At 37.8% G+C, this 23698-nt stretch overlaps 5 protein-coding genes across 10 annotated transcripts; 3 read left to right on the top strand and 2 right to left on the bottom strand.

The window, feature by feature from the left end:
- Positions 1-949: 949 nt before the first annotated feature.
- Positions 950-5250, bottom strand: LOC106372508 (cyclin-dependent protein kinase inhibitor SIM). Of its 4 annotated transcripts, none has more exons than XM_048742625.1 (5): positions 4622-5250; positions 3312-3734; positions 3109-3204; positions 2899-3027; positions 950-1257 (listed from the first exon to the last, which is right to left on the bottom strand). In XM_048742625.1, exon 1 carries the CDS (start codon positions 5028-5030, stop codon positions 4629-4631), a length of 402 nt encoding a protein of 133 aa, XP_048598582.1. In that variant the 5' UTR covers positions 5031-5250; the 3' UTR covers positions 950-1257; positions 2899-3027; positions 3109-3204; positions 3312-3734; positions 4622-4628. The 4 variants fall into 4 exon arrangements, with proteins under 4 accessions (XP_048598582.1, XP_048598583.1, XP_048598581.1 ...); XM_048742626.1 differs by having other exon boundaries at positions 950-1245; XM_048742624.1 differs by having other exon boundaries at positions 1236-1850; positions 1953-3027.
- LOC106369987 lies at positions 1533-3728 on the top strand. Its single transcript, XM_013810073.2, has one exon. It carries the CDS (start codon positions 1533-1535, stop codon positions 3726-3728), a length of 2196 nt encoding a protein of 731 aa, XP_013665527.2.
- Positions 5251-9070: 3820 nt separating the features above from the next.
- BNAA10G25700D lies at positions 9071-15162 on the bottom strand. 2 transcript variants are annotated; one of them, XM_013812729.3, is made up of 14 exons: positions 14471-15162; positions 13714-13800; positions 13408-13511; positions 13201-13251; positions 12848-13019; positions 12438-12758; positions 11920-12123; positions 11326-11829; positions 10998-11207; positions 10717-10905; positions 10376-10548; positions 10013-10165; positions 9852-9933; positions 9071-9758 (listed from the first exon to the last, which is right to left on the bottom strand). In XM_013812729.3, exons 1-14 carry the CDS (start codon positions 14951-14953, stop codon positions 9369-9371), a joined length of 3123 nt encoding a protein of 1040 aa, XP_013668183.1. In that variant the 5' UTR covers positions 14954-15162; the 3' UTR covers positions 9071-9368. The 2 variants fall into 2 exon arrangements, with proteins under 2 accessions (XP_013668183.1, XP_013668184.1); XM_013812730.3 differs by having other exon boundaries at positions 13408-13518; positions 14471-14908.
- Positions 15163-17005: 1843 nt separating this feature from the next.
- Positions 17006-19202, top strand: LOC106372506 (phytol kinase 1, chloroplastic). 2 transcript variants are annotated; one of them, XM_013812728.3, is made up of 6 exons: positions 17006-17444; positions 17682-17749; positions 17842-17973; positions 18084-18199; positions 18630-18744; positions 18896-19202. In XM_013812728.3, exons 1-6 carry the CDS (start codon positions 17163-17165, stop codon positions 19080-19082), a joined length of 900 nt encoding a protein of 299 aa, XP_013668182.1. In that variant the 5' UTR covers positions 17006-17162; the 3' UTR covers positions 19083-19202. The 2 variants fall into 2 exon arrangements, with proteins under 2 accessions (XP_013668182.1, XP_048598579.1); XM_048742622.1 differs by having other exon boundaries at positions 17032-17444; positions 18636-18744.
- Positions 19203-20425: 1223 nt separating this feature from the next.
- Positions 20426-23628, top strand: LOC106370688 (glucosamine inositolphosphorylceramide transferase 1). The gene is made up of 4 exons (XM_013810684.3): positions 20426-20948; positions 21054-21176; positions 21476-21643; positions 21726-23628. The coding sequence occupies exons 1-4, from the start codon at positions 20637-20639 to the stop codon at positions 23412-23414; spliced, it is 2292 nt and encodes a 763-aa protein (XP_013666138.1). The 5' UTR covers positions 20426-20636; the 3' UTR covers positions 23415-23628.
- Positions 23629-23698: the final 70 nt, after the last annotated feature.

Below are 23698 nucleotides of genomic sequence, written 5' to 3'. Positions count from 1 at the left end.
ATCTACATCGCATTTACAAGATCTCCATTATAAAAAGTAAATCCACGATGCAAAATATATATTAGACGCTATTTAGCTTTTTAATTTGTTTAATCATGGTAATAATTTTACTTGTCGCTAATCGAGGTTACCCCATTGTTAAAGATCAATTTTTTCCATAATATGTCAGTATTGTCAGAGTAAAACATTCAATGTTTAAAAGTCGATCTTCGACCCTCAAATATCACACTCATATGTTACGTATATATATATATCGTGTAGTTCAGAATAACATGTATAGTTCAAATATTCTTTAGTGAATGCACAAAATGATGTCAATTGATGAGCAACAAAGATGATTGCAACATTTTATGTATCGTCCAACAATCCATAGTTGCATAATATCTATTATACGCACCCCTAGTTTATGTTAGATATTAAAGGGAAAAAACGAATAGGTAATCTAATTATGTAAATGTATAGTTCAGTAAGCAGAAATGTCATCACATAAGAGGAAACAAAAGTTTAACTAAAGTCTTGTCACTTTTCTTGACACAACATTTTTATATATTTAAGCAACAGTGCATAGTACAACATTTTACAAGCAGTTATAAGTTATAACCATGTAATTACAGTGTTTTGAATTAATTCTTGCTTGTTTTGCGGAAGCTATCAGCTACTACATCTGCTTTTCTCATAATATATAGTATTTGAAGAAAATTTGTCATACAGTTTAGTTAGCCATATAATGTTACCATAGAGTTCATGATTTACCGTTGGCTAATGGTTGAAGTTGACTTTTTGCTATAAATGAGTAAAGAAAGTTTTACAGTCTTCATATAACTCACATTTTTATAACCCATTTTATAACCCATGGTAAACTGCTTATCTTAGAGCTAGCTATACATAGAAATTTTATAACTAACCCCCCCCCCCCCCCCCCCCCCCCCCCAACCACAAACAAGTTATCTTCATATAACTCACATTTTTATGTGCTAGTTTATGGAGTAAGCTCATTTTACACTTTATAAAAGAGAGATACAATCCCTGATTTTAGATTAACAAGACAAATTAATCCTCAGTAAAGTAAACTAGTAATCCACTGCCACTTAGTTTGATTAAGTGTTTATTTCTTTCACCATCTTCAAGACCGTCTGCTGTTGAGGATGAAATAGGATAATTGCTATTCCATTACTACCCCCATCATGTTATCTTTAATAATGCCAATGATAGTGATATTCTCTACTCCTGCGATAAGTCTATATACTGCGTATTTGGCTGAATATCAATAAATGGATGAAGATGTTAAAGAAAAAATTATCAGATTTACACTCGAAATTCTCTCTAATCACATACGACCACTGAAGTATACTATTATTTATGAAAATGTGGATATTCGCTTCTCCGAGTACATGACGGATGGGCACCCCTAATGACTTTTAGATTAGTTTAGACGAGGCGTCATCCACAACAACATTTATTACATTAATTTACAGATCCCAAAGCCGTAGTTATCGCTCTACCTGTCTGCCCAAAAAAGGTCAGAGATCAACATGAATTTCAGATCAACTTTACTCATTAACGGCTCGCCTAGAGGAAGGATATCACCGAGCAGAGGCATCCGTCAAGGAGACCGTCTTTCTCCCTACATATTTATCTTGTGTAGTGAGGTTCTCTCGGGACTGTGTAACAGAGCAAGCGAGGAGGGTTCTCTTAAGGGGATCCGGGTGACGAGAGCATGCCCTCGAGTCAACCATCTCCTCTTCGCGGACGACACAATGTTCTTCATAAGAGCTAATAAAGATAGCTGTCAGACGCTTAAAAGAATCCTCAGCCAGTATGAGGAAGCGTCAGGGCAGTCCATCAACAATCTGAAATCGTCTATCACCTTCTCAAAAAGAGCCCCGGCTACTCTAAAGAACAGGATCAAAGACGAGCTGAACATCCAAAAAGAGGGAGGTGTAGGAAAGTACCTTAGATTGCCAGAGCATTTTGGGAGGAAAAAGAGGGATCTCTTCTCCTCTATAATCGATAAAATTAGACAAAAAGGCAGCAGCTGGTCTAATAGATTTTTGTCCACAGCCGGTAAAATGACGATGTTGCAAAGTGTGCTATCTCCTATCCCGTCCTATTCGATGACGTGCTTCAAACTGCCGGTATCTCTGTGTAAAAGAATCCAGTCGGAGGTCACGAGATTCTGGTGGGACGACCGTAACGGAAAGAAAAAAATGGCTTGGACTTCATGGGACAAGATGACACAACCAAAGGAAATTGGAGGCCTCGGATTTAGAGATTTCCAAGCTTTCAATGATGCGTTCCTGGGAAAGTTAAGCTGGCGAATCCTTCATAATCCCGATATTCTACTGTCGAGAGTCTTACTGGGAAAATATTGTCCAGAAGAGAGTTTTCTCACGTGTACGGATAAGACTTCTTCATCGCATGGATGGAAGGGCATTTTGATTGGAAGGGATCTGATTGTAAAAAACATGGGATGGGTAGTAGGTAATGGAAACTCCATCACAGTGTGGTACTCTCCATGGCTGAGTCTCACGGAACAGGAAGGGCCAATGGGGCCGGCACCGGAAGCAGAAATGAACATGACAGTCTCTGATCTATTCTTAGAGGAAACAAATGAATGGGATGAAGGAAAATTGCACCAGTTGTTCCCACAGATAGAAGAACAGATCAAAGCAATCAAACCAAGTCTATCGGGGGCTCCCGACAAGAGAGTTTGGTTGGGAACTAATACATGGGAGTATACAACTAAATCAGGATATCAGGCTGCAATCAAAACCAAGCGAGAGGAGAGAGGAAATATAGCCGACATCAACAGAATAGACTGGTTCAAAAGTGTTTGGAAACTGACCACAGCACCAAAAATCAAGCTATTTTTATGGAAAGTGTTCCAGAATGCTTTACCTGTTGGAGAGCTGCTTGCAGCTAGGAACATCAGTGTAGACACAAGATGTAAAAGATGTGGGGAGCTTGAATCTATAAATCACCTCTTCCTCCACTGTCCTTATGCTCAAGGGGTATGGCGAGCAGCCCCTGTGATGCCGGCGGTGAATGTGAGTGGATGGATAGATTTAAATGAGATTTGGGTGAATTTATGCGGCAGAACTTGCCTACCTCCTACTGGTCTAGTGGAAGGACACCTAGCTCCATGGATTCTCTGGCAAATCTGGTTGGCAAGAAACAGCCTTTGCTTCAACAATACTATAGTGACTGTGGAAGAAACAATTACCAAAGCGGTGAGAATGGCACGAGAATGGAATGCGTGCCAGGATAAGACTGGAAAAAAAGGGAAAAAGTCACATGCCAGAGAAGCTCACCCGGAAAATTGTGTAATTCTACAGTCAGACGCGGCCTGGAGAGCTTCCAGTCGAAGAGCAGGACTGGGCTGGAGTTTAAAGCTAGCGCGAGGAATCTCGTCGGGATCGGAGAGTATAACAGCAGTAGTTTCAGCGCTTACAGCAGAAGGGCTGGCATTGAGGAAGGCAATTACAGAGAGTAAAAAGCTTGGTGTGAGGCGAATGGTATGTGAATCTGACTCAGTTCAACTGATCAACGCCCTCAAGGGGAGGGAAGTTCCCTTGGAGCTGTACGGAATCGTTTGTGATATTGCTGATCTGTCTTTCCAATTTGATTTCATTTCTTTTCGTTGGATTCCTAGAGAGAAAAACTCAGCTGCTGATTTATTAGCAAAGCAAAGCCTTGTAGATGGTGAAGTCTTTATGGCTACCACCTAACAATTTCTATGGTATTAATATAAGTTGTGTTTCAAAAAAAAAAAAAACAATATTACTTAATTAGCTTGCAATTTAAGCAACAGTCTATTTTTAAGTAAAATAATAATTTAAAATAAGTTGGATCAAGGCATTATTATCTTTTTCTCATGGTTCACAAGCACACGTAAGGCACGCAACCAACTCCATATCTCATCCTACCAAATCAACACCTAAAACGCCATTATATAATCTTTTTGAATTATTAGAAACTTTGGGATCCTAAGCTTCTACATCCTACATAGTTCTCAACACTGCCCTTCGAGTTTTAGATAATCTTGAGTCATAATCATGCACAATATGGTAAAACCTCATCTAAATCTATCGTGGCCGACAGAAACAATTGCTTGCAAGGACAACTCATTTTCACTCTCTTCTTCGTGATATATCACTTATCTGGTTTATTTTGAAATCGTTACTAAAATTCAAATAGTTACCATATAACAGATCACTTCATGATAAATGCATGAACCTCAAACATCGATGTTACGGCCATAAGCTAGTGATGAGAATTTTTTTTTTTTTTTTGGGGTAAAACGATGAGAATTTTTTATCTGGGACTGAACAAATAAATGTTATATTTCGTTAGTGTAGAATTTCTTTCTGAAATATTTTATTATTTTGTCATCCGTTTACAAAAAGCTAGCAAAACTATATTATTAAAATTTCTCATAATTCAAATGAAATTAGTAAGAAAAAGATACCATCTATCTACCGATCGCACATGTATATTTATAGAGTGGGTAGACGTGTAAAGTCGAAAATCATTACATGCAGAAAATAAAATAAAATAAAATAAAAATAGGAAAAAGCTATCTGAATGAAAGAACCTTTGACATGATAGTGGTTAATTCCAACTATTGATTATTTCCTGGAGCAAGAACGGAAACTTCTCCGTCGCTTGGACACTGTCAGAGCCGTCGTAGTGGTAGTGGTTGTTGTGGTTGTGGGGGACGACGTCACCCTCTGGTTGTAAACAGAGGAGAAGAAGCGATCGATCTCATCTTTGTTGACGATTATCTCAAACTTGGATGACGTCATAAGCTTCCTCTTGCAAGATCTGACTAGAGATGACGGCGTCGGAGGTGGGCGCCGTTTCTGCGGCGGAGGAGGAGGAGTAGTGGCGGTTAAGGGAGGAATCTTGTGATGGGAGGAAGTGGGAGTGGTGCAGCCGCCGCTGTTACCGTCATCATCTATGTTGGATCGAATCTTGATGGGTGATGGGAAATTCAACATGGGCAGATCTTGTATTAAACCAATATCCATTTGTTTCGTTTATATATAAATATTAAACTGATCTGTTCTTGAAGGTTTGTTTTTGTGTTTTGGCGTGTGCCTGGACAAATCTTCTTAGAGAAGTGAACTACTGGGTGTCTTTATATATATGTGCTTCTGTCTTTACATACATGCTTTTCTTTTGTGTGTGTGTATATATCATAAAATAATTAGAAAGATAAGAGATGAAAGAAGAAACCACACTACTTCTCTTCATGATTTTATTGCTTTTGACAGATAAAAGTATAAAACTATACTACATTCCAATTAAACATATTAGTAATACAGTTCTCATAATGAATAAAGATGTACTTTATACTTTAGTTTGATCGTTAAGATAGTTGTTCTTTTTTTGACTAAATTATAGTCAGTTAAACTTCTTTTGTAACTTTAGTAGAACAGTTTTGCAATGAACTTTCAGACTTAAAAAAAAATATGATTATTATTTCAACGTAGTCATTAGCGTATTCTAACTTTAGGTTCTAAATTATTTTTATATCAGTGAAGTTAAGTTGTTTCTACGTAACAGAAAGTAAATACACCCCTTTTCAAAAAAAGAAAGTAAATACATGCCAAAAAAAAGTAAATACATGCCTCTCTCTCTGTAGGGAAGAGATAAAAAAAGTAATTATTGCAAATTGAGGAAGAAGTTATTTTTAATGTAAAAAGCAGGTATATATATATATTCGTATCAATGAGCGTTACATCAACAAAAAAAAAGAATAAAATCAAGAATATGGAGCCTATTATTATATAAGTAATCTTAGTATATTAAAGATTTAATCAAACTTCTAGACATGCATATATTTTGTACTTATACAAAAGATGTAAAATGAAATCAAAGTTCTGCTAATGTGAACATACACTAACATGCCTACTTGTTAAAGTAGTAACATGCATGTGTTTGGAAAATAATCAAGAAGTAACATGCAGAACAGTACAAGTATTAGTTAGTTTATAATAGGTAACTTTATTTACAGAAATAAGATCTGAAATTAGGGATATGTATTATGTATATAACTTCAAGGATTGAAATTGAAGGGTTTTTACTCTAGATCTAAACCTAGAGGTTGGTTAGAATTTATGTCGTGCACGGCTAAAGCAGCTACAGAGACATGTCATGTGTTTAGACTTTAGACTTTTTGTACATGCATGATGTACCATTTACATGCATATTTTACCTTTAGTATATATTTTTCGTCATATATTGACTATATATCTAGTGGGTGAAATGTATATATAATCTATTTACCATTTCGGATATAATTGCAATCGTTTGAATTCAAATTATATTTTTTGATCAATTAAGGTCTATTATGAGAGGAAGTAGCCTAATTAATTCCTTTTATTAATTAAGATTCCATTGGTATCTTTATAAGATTCTGGGGTTGATTAAATATATTTACTTTGGGTCCGCACGACATCTCACGTTCGGTTTAATCATGGCTTTCATATATTATTTATGGACTCCATGAACCATATATCATGGCTGTCAGCTTCTTTTCTTCTGGCTCTATTTTCCGGCGACCTGACTCCCGTGTTTCGGGCTTCGTCTCTGGCTTACAGTGGCTATCTTAGCACTATAAGGCTGGCTTTTGGCTTTGACGGTGTCCCTTTCTGTCCGGGAATCGTTGGCCTTTGTCTCGGATCAATCGTTTGAATATGAATCATGTTTCAGATTGGAAGTTTGCGTGAAGTGAAGTTGGAAACTTTGGTTTGGTCTGTTGAATACATTAGCGGCAGGTCCTCCTATATGGTTGCTTAATTGCTTTGTGAATGAGGAAGTCCAATCCTCTGTTTAATGGCTATGAGTAGTCTTTGGAATTCTTTTTTGGTATAGGTATGGCGACGGAAAGTGTATTAGTCGTAGACTCATAATCAGGGGTTGGTTTGATGATTGTGGGGGGTTTTTGTGGCCTGGGGGTGTTAGCCTTGTAATGGTTTGGAAACAATGTTTAAAGTTCAATATAATCTAACAGATGACTTAAAAAAAAAAAACCATATATAAAACTCTGTACAAATTAAAAATATTATATAGCTATTTGAAACTAAAAGTCAGCAAATACATGATGTATAAATATTATACATTAGGTTACGAAAGGTAAATACGTATTTACTTTAGAGGAGGCATGTGGTGTGATGTAGGGTAGATCTGTGTAAGTGACTGGCACTTCAGACACTGAATCCCCAAACAAAGGTACATAAGAAGAAACGATCCCCCTGATCTTTCCCAATATCTGAATCTCACTGTCTTTTTTTTTTCATTTTTACTTTGTTTTTCTAACACAACTATAGTTATTATTTTCTAAGAAAACTTTTCTTTCGTAGACATGCATGTGATTTTTTCTTTTCTTTTTATGCGCTTTGGTTTTTCTGAACCACTTCTGATCTTTCCGATCAATCTTTCTGAACTACTTTAATTGTTGATAACATTAAAAACTTTTGTTGATACACCAGCGTTTGTACCTTTTAAGCTTTTATTTGTTGAAGATTTTGTATGACTAATCTAGGTGATATATAAGATCAATAGATTAATGTTTTATATCTATACTGATGATGTGTAAGAAATTCAAGTTACAGGAACCTATTAATGTAAGTGGTTAATTATAAAACTGAGTGTCGGTTTGGCAAGAATTTGAATGACATGACTAGATATGGAATATACAAGAATTTTGTTCTGGTTTCAGTTTTTTTCTTTTTGTGTGTGGGCAGATCTATGAGCAAACTCCTAGGTAGAATTACTCGATAAAAGCATGAATCAATGATAAAATCCTATATTATATTCATTTGGTTGGATAGATGAATACAATTCATACGTGGTTTAGTTAGCAGGTATTGATCTATTTTAAAAGTATTTAATTTATTGTAAAGTACGATGGAGACAAGGGAAGCAAGTAAAACGTAACGTGCATATCCCTAATAATCTGTTTGTCCTTATATAACACTATCAAACTAGTTTCCAAAATTTTATATCAAATATTGTTGCATATTTATTAATTTTGCCGATTGACACCAAGGGGATAATGATCAGGATGGTCCTCTCTTGGAAGTTTATGCTTAATGTCCGCTTGTCTTTTAACATATGTGTCAATTATCCAAACCTATATTTAACAGTACATGACTAACATTGAAGAAGAACCATAAAATATTATCTATATAAAATAAGAAATCATTGTATAGGCAATATAGTTATAGGCCATAAATGGTAAAAAAAATTAGTATGGGGTTAGAAAGTATCGGGATTTGGGACCGTTTATATACATACCAACTCCCCCCATCAACTTGTTTTGGCAAATTGATCCCCCATCAACTTCGGTTGATTCTTTCCGATTATCTCATACCATTTGATTTAGTGAAGTCGTCCTTACTTCATTATTTCGATCGATCCCTTACTCAAAATAATAAATGTTTAACTCATTTGGTCAGTTTTTGATGTAGACATGCATGAAGAAAAGGGAGCTTAGCTTTCCAAAAGTTTCTGTAGGTTTTTAATTTATTTATGGTTCCTCTTTGTTTTGTTTAGTAGATGGCGAAAAAGGGCTTTGTTGAAGGGGTCGATTGAGTCCAGACTCGCATGTGAACCGGTCTGTCTTCAAATACTTTTGTCTAAAGTAATTGACATATAGATAAATTGGGTACTAGATAGGTAGCTTTTGTAATGATTTGCTTCTTTTAGTTGTCTGAGGGTTCCACTAGAGATTCTTAATGAAAACCAAACACGAGGTAGTGAGTCTGCGTCAGGATGGTCGTTGGCAATGTTGGTCTTGAGTCATGTCATGTCATCTTCAACATCTGTACGAGAAATTCATTTTATCTAAATTAATTAACTAAGATGCAAAATGATAAAAGAGCAAATAATTTTGAAGGAGAACTAACAAAAAATTGTAAACAAATGTTAACCAAGTTTACAGAAGATTGTATATTTTCTGTTTAAATTTTTTTTCTTTAGCCAATTACTTTATGATTGTGTAATTTGAAAAGTGGAACTCTATTATTCTATTTCGTGTAATAACTGAAAAGATTCTGTGGTCTGGTAGAGTGACCAAGACTGGTCGAATTGTAATGATAGTAAGATGAATGAAAACTATGCAGCATCAATATCAAAATTGCTTTATGGAAGCAAAGAAGAGAGTAACAAAGGAAACCTTTACTTTTAATGGGTTGAAGAATAGGTTCTAAATCTAAACTCTCTTCTCCTATAATCTCCAGCAAATAGCAAAAGAGTGATCTCTTTGCTTTCGATGATATCTTTCGTGTAATCTCATGCGTTGTAGAGATCGAGAGCACGTTAATCTTCTTTGAATGCACGCAAAAAGTAGATATCTGTCTTCATCCTCCGAGTGACTTCTGCTTGTAACCGTTCTTGATCCTATCGTAAAGTTTCTCCTTAGTTTTACGTTTCTTGTCCATTTTCAATCGGTATCTTTCTTCACGTTCCCTCTCGTAAACGCCTTTCCAATGCACTTCTCCGGTTAGTGGCCAAAGCCATCTCTCCCTTGGATGGTCGTTATCATCTGCTGCTTCTGCTAAGTCCTCGTCCATGCTTTTCAGTAAAGTGAAGTTAAAGTACTTGGCCCACATTAAACCTCTTCGTTGCGGTAACGGGTGTTGCTCCTCGAGTGAACCGTCTCTCGGGTTTATGTAAACCATCTTTCTCCCGCTGTGATATGCCCATACATTAACCAACAGTTCCAAGACCCGGCAGTAACAGTGCTTTCTCTATTCATTGTTCAAAACAAAGACGATAGAATAATCAGAACTTTGTGAATGTGGGAGAACAATGTCAAGAAGTAAGAATCTGGATTTTTTTACCTCGAGCTGCGATGAAGCTAATGAGCAGCTTTGGGAGTCGTTAGGATTGTTGTGCAATGCATCTAGAGACTCTGAGAACATCCTGTTATTGCGATTTAAAAACTGGGACGGTGAGTTTGGAGGAAATGTTCTGGTGAATATGTTGAAATTAGTAATGTTACCGTGAGAACATGACAAACTCGAGGAAAGACGGAGTTGGCATCACCCAATTGTGGAGAGAAGACCAATGATGACCATCTTCAGGCATGGGAGGAAGCGCTTCAATGTGTTCTGGCAACCCATACATATGCCGGAATGCCTCTTCAAAAGTGGTCCTGCGTCAGTTTAAAATCCGAGAAACGAATGTCAATTCTGCTCTCTGAGTTTCAATATACAAAGAATTGAAGAGACTGAATTCGCATAACTAGAAATTTCCATCATCAACATACATTATGGTTAAAGATATGATTAGTTTTAATTGTATACTTTCATCGTCATTATCAAATATCAACATATAATATGTGACAGTTATATCGGAGGAGTACCTGCAGTTTCCTCGGTTAAGGATATCACACATAGACCAAAACGTAAGTGCATTTCTACTTCCAAGTGCGCCACCATCAATGTCTAGCTTTGTCCAGAAGTAAACAATCTCCCCCTTGGTATCCTGTTGTATAATGTTTTCCAGGGATCCTTCAGCTTTTGATGATAACGAGACCTGTCTCACAGCAAAAAGTGTCATCAAACAGTGAGCGGATACAACGACGGGTATTTGCCTTTCAAAATTAATCCACTCAAGCTTTCAAGTAGTTCAACATTTAGAGTGGTACTCATAATCTGTAGCTTCGAAAATGAATAATCAAAAACACTACTTTTAAAGAACTACCTTCCTACCAGCAGCACGCCATGACTGAAATCCAATCCAAGGTCTCATGTGAATGCTATCCACTTTAGTTGCAACAGAAAACATTCCTCCAATTTCGCAGAGTATATCTCGATAATGACTATCATTCAAAAGTGGTAACCGGTCTGCTGCATCTACGTCGTCTGAGCTTAGCCTTCGATCTTTACTGGACTATAGTGAAGATATGACAGAAAATCAGAAAACAGCAATATGATTAAGCACAAGTTTACACAGGATGTGAACAAACCAATAAAGAAGCTTACCAAGCTCAAACCACGGTACAGAGATCCATGATGCAGAAAGGGCCACGCACCAGCTCCATCGTAAACCTCATAAATACATAACGGCTGACCAGTTCGTTCAAGCTCTCCTTCATCCCGTTCGTTTACCTCAAACTTTAGCTTCTCCGATTTGCGAGCATTCCGGTATATCTCTTCCCAATCCTCAACATCTCTTTCCATTCTGTCCTCTAGCTATATCTCAGACAAGGAAGAAATAATTTAATACAATAGAACAATGCAGCTCAACAAGACACAGTAAAATGTCTAGTGGGAACCTAGAAATATGTCTGATGGCAGCAAAATTTGATACCTCCTCAGATTCTACTTTCTCGTACTCTTCAGCTCCCTCAATCTCTTCAAGAACATCCCAGTCTAATTTGGAAGGAAGCTCATCTGATAGAAATATGGTGTTGTTGTCAACAGGGTTTGTTGACTCAACAACACCCGTGAACTTCTCTTCGACTTGGAAAACAATTCCAGGTCTTATGGATGCATAAGTGGAATCCTGGATGAAGCTTTTTGGCTGCCCTATTTCGCTCCTGAACAGACTCCACTCCCACGAGGTCACTTGAAGTTGAGAAATAGAACCTGGCAAGAAAGTATCAGATGGAAAGTGGACTATGTTCTCCAAAAGCCTAGCATAACCAGTTGTGCATTCTGCTGCCATCATGTTCTTAGTTAAAAGTCTTCCTGAAGAAGCAATTGTTTGAGCAAATTTAGAGAGCCTTCCATCTGATATCAACGGTGAGAATGCCTTTAACAAAGCATCAGGGTCGTTTCTTCGGAAAAATATTCCATGAACTCCATCAGCCATCTGCAGTTAAAGATCCATTAATAATCAAAAATCAAAGAGGTATATAGCATTGTTTGATTACCAAGAAATGATAAGTTTCAGTGTACTCACATATTTTTTCATGACTGGAAAGTCGGGTGTTATAATAGGGATGCCAAAGCTCATAGCTCTGACAATTAAGGGAGGAAAACTTTGTTCCTCTTGGGAAGAAGCATAAACAAGAATATCAGCCATCAGTAGAACTCTATTCACATCCTCATTCAAACCAAAATGCCGAACAGTGCCTTGGGTCAACCCAAGCCTCGATGCAACTTCCTGCATTATGAATTAACAAAAATTAGTATACAATCTCAACAAACACTAATCGCATACAGCCGAATCAAATGTCAGGTTACTTTCACTTTCAGAATATTAATGTGTTTTTGATAGCACGACCTGAATCATATAGTAATCACATGAATACATCCTTCTCATGCAAAATTACTGTTAAATGAGCAAGCAATACAACTTGAGAATTAAGAGAAATTCCCACTGGGCCTCTCTTTGTTGATAGCATCAATTGCAGAAACTATATTTCCTAACCTTATAGGAAGAAGAAGAAGAATATAAACCCACCAAAACTATATTACCTGTACAGCATCGTTCTGTCCTTCGGTAGAATTACCATATAGAAAAACAAACTTAAAGGAACCGCCGGTGTCTTTTCTCCTCCCATATCGTGTCAATAGTGGTCCCAACATGTGCATTGCCACGGCATTATCCCAAGAAAACTCATCATAAAAGAAGGAGCTCCCGAGCACCATGATGACCAGGTCATCCTCGCCAAATCCGTTAATCTCCCTCAGTTCTTGCTTTGTGTGTACTTCACTGTAGCTTTCAGCAGCCCAAACATCGACTACTGATTCTGGAATCACAACGAAGTTCCCAACATCAAGAACGCTATGCAACATCTGAAAAAAAAAAAGATTTTAGTCAAATATACAAAGCACACTTTGATACAGTTCAAGTGGTTATACGCTTATTGCAGACAGGAATTTACCGGCAGAGTAAACTGTGGAAAGACAACGGCATTTGCTCTCGCAAAAGCACTTCTCCAGTGGGAGATTAGAGAATTTTGGCCTATCTTTAGGTAAACAGGCAACCGATTTGCAAGAATATCTTCATGAACTATCCATATAAGTGGCACTGAACGAAATGGCTCCTGCATTAGGCTGCAAAAAAAGAAATGAACTTTTATCATCATAGAATGGCAACCACAGAAGCAAATGTCAAAATTATGAGACGCCGAACAACTAGTTGTTTTTTTACATATTAGGCAGTAATGGCCAGTATAAGTACGCAGTACAAAGGTCACTCTGATCGCAGGCAACTTAACAAAATTAATTCACCCACCTTGAAATGGCTTCTTTTGCTTCAAGCGAATCAGCAATAACACCTTCAAAACTGCAGAAGATGAATCACTGTAACTTTATCCAGGTGGAGGGGAGAAACAAAAAAATATTCAACAAAGCAACTAAGAATCATTTATCAAGAAACCGGATTTGAGAATATAGCCAGGTAAACAACAATAAAGTTTTCAAAGAATTGATAACCACATACATTGTCCAATCAGCCAGTCCCAGCTGATCTGAAACCAGGACTTTAACATGGCCAGCTAACTGTTCCCACAATGAACGTGCTTCGCCATTCTCTACGGCAAAAACCTGACAACTTTTAAGGTCACAAGCTTTTCTAAGAGATGCCGGAAATAAGACTCATAAACGCTTGTATCTACACTTGACCGCATATTTACGGTGGAATAAAAAACAAGAGCATCTATTTTGCTTATACCATAAACAGGAGAGGAAAAAAAAATCTTCAATATGAGCGCTAGAGCTGCAAGCATAAAATGCCATAAAGTATCACCTTAAACACATAACCCAGTTTTTGAAGATTCTTCATCACAGTGACCAACATTAGTGTTCGGGAATCTTTCTTCATATTGCCTAGTATCTGTCAATCATAATACATATAAAAATATAAGTGAGCAGAAAATGCATGGAGACGTACGAATGAAAAGCAACATGCGTCATCGATCAGAGAAAATAAAAGTGTTGCACACATAACAATAGAAAATTTCCAAATCCAATCTGGAAATGGCTCCAACTAGAGTGAAACGACAAATAAACAATGTCAACAGTTACAAAGTAACCGTGAACATCCTACTACCAAGTTCAAGCATGATGTGCCAGAAGAATAACTTCAGTTACAAACTAATTAGCCACCCCAATGGATAGAATCTAACTGAAAACACATGGCATTTTCCCAGGAGCTCCCACATGTCTAACCAGGGAGTTAAGGTATTACTAACTACTGTTAATTCTCCACTGACTAAGCCAACACATAAAAAAATTAGATCTTGATCTCATATAGATTGCTTTTTCAATCTTGCTGGTGGTTTTTCTGCTTTAGCTATGGTACGAAAAGAACATAAACCAGAGGGTCCACATCAAGTCTTTTTATGAGGAGATCTCTTCTCATGGATTCTTAGCCATTGACCAATAACCACTTGGCATGCTCCTCTTCTAAAACAAATCACTAAGTGTACTGCTCACAGTGAACCACTATTCATTCCTAACATCTACAGTTGGATCTAACAATCCTTATATAAGCATAAACTCACGAGAGCAAGCCTGGGCGGACGAACACCGATCCTAACCCCAGACCGCAACGAATCAAGCCCTTCCCCTTCAATCAACCTCCTCGCAACTCCTCCGGGAACATACTTCAACGAACTCCCGAATCCAATCCGCCTCCTCACTCCCCCTCCTCCCCTCGCACTCCCTTGCCACGCAATCGAATCCTGAAGCAGCACCGAGGACATGACGAACGCGCAAACCGTGAACGCCACCAGAAAGTAGAGCAGCCAGTTGCCGCGCGGCTTGAGCCACGAGATGACGCCCTTGCGGTTAAGCGATCTGCCGCCAATGTGGTGAGGCCGGGCGGTGTTGCTACTACGCAACAAGGAAGACCGATCCGAACCGGAGTGAGAAGATCGATCTCGCCTATCGCCGCTCGAGATAGGCTTGAGACGGAGACGATTGTGATTCCCGTCTCTTCCGGCGCCGCCATTGTCGTCGATCTCGAACGAGAGAGAGTTTCTCATCGTGGAGAAGAGAAGAGAGAACGAAGATGCTTCCACTTGTATCTCTCTCTGTGTGTGTTTTCAGGTGCCACAGTACTTCACCATTAGAGAGATTCAGATTGATTTTTTTTTTGTTGCGTACTTTTGATTTGAGTAAGCGAATCTGTGTATAAGAGGAGGAGGAGACAGTGGTGGTGGTGGAGAATGAGCAATTTTTGTCAAACTTCCCAAAAGAAAATTCGCTATATTACATTTTTTTAATCATAATTTTCTGTCTCTGCTTTCACATTTAATTTTATTTTTTATTATATTATTTTGTTAGGTCGGTGGCAAATAAAATTTGTTTCGTCAAAAGATCAGATTTCACGCGTTTATTACAGTCTAATTTGCTTTTTTGAGCAGTAATTGTCACTATTAGTGATAATGAAAATCTCTCTTTTTCATAATATCTCTATCTACATTTTACGTTATTTACGTAATAAATAATGATTTTCATAATAAATTAATGATAAGTGACAAGTGTTAACTGGAGATGTTATTTTCAATTACTTTTTTTTTTGTTGAAATAGTTTTATTTATTTAAAATCTTGATACTATATACTAGACATGTCTTATACGATCTTTTTGTCATAGCATTATACGCAAGGCTGGTAACTAGTAATTTGTACATAGTCATCTGCCACATCGTAATTAGATGAGTATTAAACTGCGTAAATCATTGGATCTTCTAGCGTGAAGATTGAGTATGAAACAATCAAAATTAAATGAAAACATTTAATGATCACTTATCAAATGAATAAGAAACTAGCAATTACAGATTTACATGCAATGTTTATACAGTACTTATATTTTATCACCAATCTGTAACGCAAACAAAAGCTTAATTAAATGCAATCTGTATTCTACAACTGGATTCAATGTAGCAGAGTTTTGTTTTTTGTCTTCGATGCTGCATATGGTTACATACGTCTTTCTTCAAAACTGAGAATGGAATAAAACATAATACCATAACTAAACAAATGAGTGATTTACCAATTCGAAAACGTGCGTAGATAGGATCATTTCAAACGGGTTAGACTTAGCCACGTATATATTCTATATGATGTCTTTTCAGCAAACAATAAATCGAAGTTATGAAACACACATGCATGTTCTCCGTATGTTGTACCTTTGTTAATCGATTATGTACTGGGGTCCTTGATAGAACTCTCACATAATCACATGATCTATTACTGTTTACCTAGTGTCTTATCTTGAGTGGTCTTCTAATTCTTCAGATATCTATCTTCATTGGTGCCATTCACTGAGAAATCAGTGTTTTAAAATTCAAATGTACATATACATCCGTATGTCGTGGTCCATATTTAATAGCTATACATACTGTTGTGAATTTTTATTTTTTTTTTGAACTGAAGATACTGTTGTGAATTCGGGATTAAGTATTTTATTTCACTTGTCTTGTTTCTAGATTTCGGCATTAAACTCGAATTTATATACTAGTAAGATAGTCTACAGTCTCCAACATATATGTCTAAACAATAAAACATAGTCAGAGTTCCAGCCAAGGCCGGATTAGATAGTAGTCTCGGGTAACAATGTTCGAAAAATGGTGAACTTATATGCTCATAAACCATTCTGAACTTATGAAGTATATCAATTCTAAAAATACAGTCTAAAATAATTTCACCTTGTAGTATTTATAACTTTCATAAGTAATCAATTAAAGCCAAATAAATCAATGCTAAACTATTTCTACAAATTTATCCAATACCTATAAATAATAGACAGATTTTAGAATAAAATAAAACATAACCTTAGTAATTAAACCGATATTACAATAAGCCCAAAAAATATTGTACAGAGAGAAAGAAGAAACACTTCCCTAAATAGGCCATGCCCATTGGCTGTTGCCACCACTAGGTTAGGACAGAGTACCCAACTAGATCAAGTAAAAGAAAAAACGAACTGGTCATGTCATGTGAGTCAGATTCCGGATTCTCATTGACCAATGAGAAAGTGACACATCATAGATAATGTTTTATTTCTAGTTTTTTTTTCTGTTTAACCCGTTTCCATTTCTAATAACTAACCTCCCAAAAAAATAATAAAAAATACAAAAAACGAATTAATAGCATAGTTTTCTCGATTTCTCAAAACGTCTCCTCTTTCTCCGCCTCACAATTCATCGCTCTCGGAGCTCAGCTCTGCTTCTGCCGGCGAGGCGGTTGAAATGGAGGCGAAGATTCCTTTTTCTCCTATTAGCCATCAGTTATGTCGGAGCAGCTCCAGGTTCTGGAACACAGCTACCAATCTCCCGTTCTGTTCTCCGGTTTCTTATCCTTACCTCATCGGCTCGTCGAGTCAGTTACGCGCTCGCCACCCTCTGATCTCTTTCGCGGTTACGAAGGTTTCTCTATTGCATGACCTTGGAGCTACCGGGGCAGTTCTTGGTGGAGCCTACGCGCTTGTCTTAAGCTTCGAGAGTCTGACGAAGCGAAACGTGATCTCACAGGTCTATCCACCACTTTAGTTTCTGCTATTTTCTTTTTTTGAACAAAACCAAAAAATGAGTACACTCTTGTTGGCTGTCTGAATGAAGTTCCTGTTGCAGTAATAATAACTAGAAACATGAAACGAGACTAAGGTATACTTTGATGTGAGTTCATGTTTTAGCTCTGGATTTGTGAGGATGGGGATTTTGATTATCTAGTGACGTTTTTTTTTTCTTGAATTGTTTTTGATGAAACAGAGATTTAGTAGAAAGCTTGTGCATATACTATCAGGTCTGCTTTTTGTACTCTCGTGGCCAATCTTCAGGTGTGCCTTTCTCTTTATACTAACCAATGAAACCTATCTATTGAAAAATCAGCAACATGATTGTTTTTTCTTCATCTTTTAAATAAGTTTAGCCCATCGAAGGAGGCTAGATACTTTGCTGCTCTAGTTCCATTAGTGAATTGCGTAAGGCTTGTTGTCAATGGATTATCTGTCTCCCCCAATTCCACGTTGATTAAATCCGTCACTAGAGAAGGAAGACCAGAGTAAGTTGTTATTGTTTAGCCTTATATCTTTGTTGTCCGACTCCTGATGATTTTCAAGAATCTCATTACATATTTCTTGTTTTGTTTTCCCCAACCAACTCGGCCCCCAGAGAGTTGCTTAGAGGTCCATTGTTCTACGTTCTAGCCCTTCTCGTCTCTGCGGTTTTCTTCTGGAGAGATTCTCCTATCGGTATGATCTCCTTGGCCATGATGTGCGGTGGCGACGGTAAATTTTCTTATCAGTTATACATCTCTCTCTTTTTAGGCTATCTTCTTGATTGACTAACGCTGTTTCTTGCATTTGATACGTATGTGATATATGTAGTGTAAACAAGTCAACAACTATACACGCGATCCTTATATATAAATAATAGGTTGATTTCAAATATTACCGGAAAACTAGGGTTTCTTGGACTCATTGGGTTTCAACATGGTGGAGGTTTCATGAAAAATATAATATCGTTGGTTATCTAAGGATGTTAAACCTTAACAATGGAGAACCGTAAAGGACTCTCTAACACTCAGACACTTGAAATACTCAAAACTTTTAGCCTAGTTAAAATATGATTAAGTACTAAATTCTATACATTTTCTTTGTCATCTGTAAGATAACTATCATAATTTGTTAATTATATAAAACACATGTCTCTTTGTAGGAATAGCTGATATTATGGGACGCAAGTTTGGATCACAAAAGATACCTTACAACCCAAGGAAGAGCTTGGCAGGAAGCATTTCCATGTTCATATTCGGCTTCATTATCTCCATCGGGTAAAAAAATAAACCCACAACTGATTATTCATATAATCTAGTCTTCTTCTTGACCAAAAAAAAAATCTACTCTTCTTGGTGAACAACTCTTTAAAATTGGGCAGACTTGCAAATAAACCAAAACGTTCTTTCTATTACAATAATTATGCAGATTACTTTACTATTATTCAAGCCTTGGGTACCTTCACATGAACTGGGAAACGACCTTTACAAAAGTCGCGATAGTCTCAATGGTCGCTACGTTGGTCGAGTCATTACCCATCACGGATCAAATAGACGACAATGTTTCGGTTCCTCTGGCTACTATTATGGCTGCTTATGTAAGTTTTGGATATTAGATTAATTATATCCATCGTAAACCGAACAAAATGTACTTGTAACACTTGTGAATCTGACCTAGAAATTTAGGCATGTATCCAACGTAACACATATGCTAGTAGTTGTATTATTTGCATTTATTTTAGCTCTGCATCGTTTACATTACTGCTCAAAGATTCATAACTATTCTAGTTTCGGTTAACGAATTCGATACATAGGAAAAACAAAATGGACCACAAAAGAACCACAGAACACTATAGTGCGTGATGCTTTAAAAGATTTGGCTTTTTGGAAACTATACGGGTAGTATGATTTTTATAGAAAATATTCTTTTAAGAAACTACAGAGCTATCAATGTAATGTATACCGAATTAAGAAAAAGTTATCTAACAACCATGACTCTATGAGCGGTTGTCATTGATGCATTGTTTAGAATTTACTATATTATAGGAATGCTATTCTAATAAATATGCTCAGTCTAAAATATTTTCAAAACAACTGATGTATATGGAGGTCCAAATCGATGAATATATGTTACAAACAAAAACAACTCGATGAATTTAGTAGATCTTTTTAGGAGGATCCAATGACTATAGATATGACCTATCCAATTTTTATATTATAACTATTTTTGTTATTTCCTGATAATTGATTATTGATAAATTCAAGTTTTGTCCGAAAATAGTTAAGGGGTAGGTCTTGAGTCATTCACACACTAAAGTAACACAGAGAATTAATAAGCTTCATAAAGAAGAAAACATATAAGATACATAATCCTGGTGTTCAAAAAAAAAGATACATGATCCTATGTGTTATCTGATGAAGCATATGTACATTCGTGTGTGCGTGAGCAAGTTCAAACCTTTGTTCAAAAAAAAAAAAACTCATTATGTTTAAGTCATTTTGGCATACGCCATTATACTTTGCTTGTGAATATGAAACTCTCTCTTAACGAAGATAAAACAAAACAATACAACTGGATCAACATCTATCTACTAGCCTACTAGGTAAGCTATTTCCACTATTGGATCGGTTACGGAAAATAGTTGACGCCACCAAACCATCGTCTGACACTAGTTTTACGAGTAAAAGAGCACGTACATTAAATGCATATCTCATAGTATCCAATGTTATTCATTACTAAATTCGTGGCATGTATCAATAAGTTGTACCACGACGTTTGTAATAAACGACACGGAGAATTAAACCGGCGAAAACACTAACGTCATCCGAAAGCAGCCGGTTCTGGTCTCCACGCGTGTAGCGGCAGGTTTGCACGTGTCGTCCAATGTGAACGATAAAGTAAAGATATTAAAGGGTAGTTTAGTAAAAAAGACGAACATGCCAAGTAATAACGTTTCCGCTTCTGCATTAACACTCGTCACCTTTATAATTCCAAGATACAGAGAGAGATCTTTTATTCTGTAACCTTAAATGAAAATATTCAAACAAATTTAATAGAGAATCATCAATATTTTGAATTAAAGAGAATTAGCAAGTAAATTAATTCATTAGAATACACGGGGATAATCACACTCTGAGAGAGGAAGCAAATCGGTTTTTTCAACATTCCGATGATGGAAGAGACGGCGGAGATCGTCGGAAAAAGTAGTTTGCATAAGAACGTCCACAATCACAACCGTTACAGATACCTCTCCAGTTACGGTGGAAGCTCCTCCGTACGGCGTTTTCTCTTCTTCGTCTCCTGCTTTGGTCTATACGCTTTGGTGGCCTTAACGTACGCGTGGCTCGCGTTTCCACCGCATATAGGACGTACATATCATGTGTCGTCGTCTTCGCTAGGCTGCAGAGAGGACAATGAGGGTTCATGGTCTGTTGGCGTTTACTATGGCGATTCTCCATTCACACTTAAACCTATTGAAACTGTGAGTCTTTGAAATCTACCTTCAGTTACAGATCATTCTAGGGTTCATGAATGTGTAATCATAATTGCATTTTTTTTGGTGATTTTTGTGGGTGATGGGAGACAGGTTAATGTATGGAGGAACGAGAGTGCAGCATGGCCTGTGGCTAACCCTGTTTTAACATGTGCCTCTTTGACCAATTCTGGTTTCCCAAGCAACTTTATAGCTGACCCCTTTCTCTATGTTCAGGTATATGCACTATCTCTGTCAGTGTTCTAAAAATCTGTATATGCGCAAATTGGGTCTAAACAAAAAAAAATTTCAATAAAAATCAGTTTAGATGTTGAAAAAATAAAAAATCGGTCTAGTCGTCAACCTAAACAATAATCCTCTATAAAACGTCTAAATATCATCTAGTAATTTTTGGAACACACTGATCTTTGGGTTATCTTGTTTACTTGCTTCATGAATACAATCTTTGTTGCAAGTGACCAAAGTCTTTTTTATTTTCTGACCAGCCTTGTCAAATCTTATCCTTATAAATACAGGGTGATACTCTTTACCTCTTCTTTGAAAACAAAAACCCCATCACACTGCAAGGGGACATAGGAGTTGCGGAAAGTACTGACAAAGGAGCAACGTGGAAGCCTCTTGGTATAGCTTTGGACGAGCCTTGGCACTTGTCTTTCCCATTTGTCTTCAACTACAACGGACAAGTAAGACACACACACTGATAATAAACAACGTTTATCTAAATTATTATATCTTACTTGATTTTTTTTTTTTGTCTTACAAAAGATATACATGATGCCGGAGAGCAGCCAGATAGGAGAGCTTCGTCTCTACCGTGCTATCAACTTCCCTTTAACTTGGAAACTGGAGAAAGTCATTTTACAAAAGCCTCTTGTCGATACAACCATAATCCACCACCAAGGAAACTACTGGCTACTCGGATCAGATCACAGTAGCTTCGGAGCCAAGAAGAATGGCCAGCTAGAAATTTGGTACAGCACCACTCCTCTCGGCCCATGGAAACAACACAAGAACAATCCAATCTACAACGGGAAAAGAAACGTCGGGGCAAGAAACGGAGGCAGAGGGTTCTTACACGATGGGAATCTCTACCGTGTGGGTCAAGATTGCGGCGAGAATTACGGGAAAAGGATACGCGTATTTAAAATAGAGACTCTTTCCAAGGAAGAGTATAGAGAACTCGAAGTCCCATTCGCTTTGGAGATGCCCCGTAAAGGTAAAAACTCTTGGAACGGACTTAGGCATCATCATTTCGAAGTGCGTCAGCTAAGTTCCGGTGGATACGTTGGTCTTGTTGACGGTGACCGTGTAACTTCAGGAGATCTATTTCATAGGGTTCTACTCGGATACGCCTCTCTCGCAGGTGCTATTACATTGGTGGTGTTACTCGGGTTTTTGCTTGGGGTTGTGAACTGCATTGTCCCATCGACATGGTGTATGAACTACTACGCTGGGAAAAGAACCGATGCGCTCTTCAATCTAGAAACTGATGGTTTCTTCTCGGGGAAGCTAAGACGGATGTGTTCTCGGTTAAACCGAGTACCACCGTTTCTTAGAGGACTCGTGAAGCCTAGCTCGGCCTTAGGAAGATTAGCACTCGGTTTGATACTTCTCGTAGGAGTCTTTCTCTCATGCCTAGGCGTCAGTTACATATACGGTGGAAGCGGAGCTGTTCAGCCTTACACTTTCAAAGGCCATGCATCTCAGTTCACGTTAGCAACTATGACTTACGACGCACGTCTCTGGAACCTCAAAATGTACGTGAAACACTACTCACGATGTGCTTCTGTTAAAGAGATCGTTGTGATATGGAACAAAGGACCGCCTCCTGAGGTGACCGAGCTAGACTCCGCCGTGCCGGTTAGGATCCGAGTCGAGAAAAGGAACTCTCTCAACAACAGGTTCAGTATCGACCCGTTGATTACAACCAGAGCCGTTCTGGAGCTCGACGATGATATAATGATGTCTTGCGATGAGATCGAAAAGGGGTTTAAGGTCTGGCGCGAGCATCCGGAGAGACTGGTGGGATACTACCCGCGTTACGTTGACCAGAGCATGACTTATAGCGCGGAGAAATTCGCGAGGAGTCATAAAGGGTACAATATGATTTTAACCGGAGCGGCGTTTATGGACGTTGGTTTCGCGTTTGGGTTGTACCAGTCGGAGAGGGCGAGGCTTGGTCGGGAGTTCGTGGACGAGCAGTTTAACTGCGAAGACGTTCTGTTGAACTTCTTGTACGCGAACGCGAGTGGTTCGGCGAAGGCGGTGGAGTATGTGAGGCCGTCTGCTTTGGTTCTTGATACTTCGAAGTTTTCGGGCGTGGCGATAAGTGGGAACACGGATCAGCATTACAGGAAGAGAAGCGAGTGTGTGCGGAGATTCTCGGAGTTGTACGGGAGCTTGTCTGATCGGAGGTGGGAGTTCGGTGGGAGGAAAGATGGGTGGGATTTGTAGAAAGAGGGAGTTGTTGTTACTTGTAGGGCAAGTAAGTAGTTTTTTTTTTCAAATAATGAATTTTGTAGCCCTTTGTTCTATGATGTTAACTTTAGCCTCTCTATTTCTCATATTGTCGTGTTATTAGATGTTTAGAAGTTGTTGTAGGGAAATAGAGAGGTATGGAATATTGGGAATATCGTGTTTATGAGGAATGAAGAAAGCTTCTGCGTTCACTATATGATTAGGAAGAAAACTGCTTACAAGAGTTAATGAGTGTTAGGGCAACATTATTGGGAGTGCCT

Source organism: Brassica napus, chromosome A10 (assembly GCF_020379485.1).
Source record: "Brassica napus cultivar Da-Ae chromosome A10, Da-Ae, whole genome shotgun sequence".
In the NCBI taxonomy this organism is placed as follows: Eukaryota; Viridiplantae; Streptophyta; class Magnoliopsida; order Brassicales; family Brassicaceae; genus Brassica; species Brassica napus.
Note: the sequence above shows the minus strand (reverse complement) of the source record. Positions and strands in the feature narration are given on the sequence as shown.

Excerpts from the sequence above, each read along its gene's own strand:
- LOC106369987 (XM_013810073.2), top strand. The coding sequence starts at position 1,533 with ATGAATTTCAGATCAACTTTACTCATTAACGGCTCGCCTAGAGGAAGG.
- LOC106372508 (XM_048742625.1), bottom strand. The coding sequence starts at position 5,030 with ATGGATATTGGTTTAATACAAGATCTGCCCATGTTGAATTTCCCATCA.
- BNAA10G25700D (XM_013812729.3), bottom strand. The coding sequence starts at position 14,953 with ATGAGAAACTCTCTCTCGTTCGAGATCGACGACAATGGCGGCGCCGGA. Across the intron at positions 13,252-13,407 it reads GGACTGGCTGATTGGACAAT|TTTTGAAGGTGTTATTGCTG; the intron begins GTATGTGGTTAT and ends CATCTTCTGCAG. Across the intron at positions 10,166-10,375 it reads CTTAACCGAGGAAACTGCAG|GACCACTTTTGAAGAGGCAT; the intron begins GTACTCCTCCGA and ends AAACTGACGCAG.
- LOC106372506 (XM_013812728.3), top strand. The coding sequence starts at position 17,163 with ATGGAGGCGAAGATTCCTTTTTCTCCTATTAGCCATCAGTTATGTCGG. Across the intron at positions 17,445-17,681 it reads AGCGAAACGTGATCTCACAG|AGATTTAGTAGAAAGCTTGT; the intron begins GTCTATCCACCA and ends TTGATGAAACAG. Across the intron at positions 18,745-18,895 it reads GGCTTCATTATCTCCATCGG|ATTACTTTACTATTATTCAA; the intron begins GTAAAAAAATAA and ends ATAATTATGCAG.
- LOC106370688 (XM_013810684.3), top strand. The coding sequence starts at position 20,637 with ATGATGGAAGAGACGGCGGAGATCGTCGGAAAAAGTAGTTTGCATAAG. Across the intron at positions 20,949-21,053 it reads CACTTAAACCTATTGAAACT|GTTAATGTATGGAGGAACGA; the intron begins GTGAGTCTTTGA and ends GATGGGAGACAG. Across the intron at positions 21,644-21,725 it reads TCTTCAACTACAACGGACAA|ATATACATGATGCCGGAGAG; the intron begins GTAAGACACACA and ends GTCTTACAAAAG.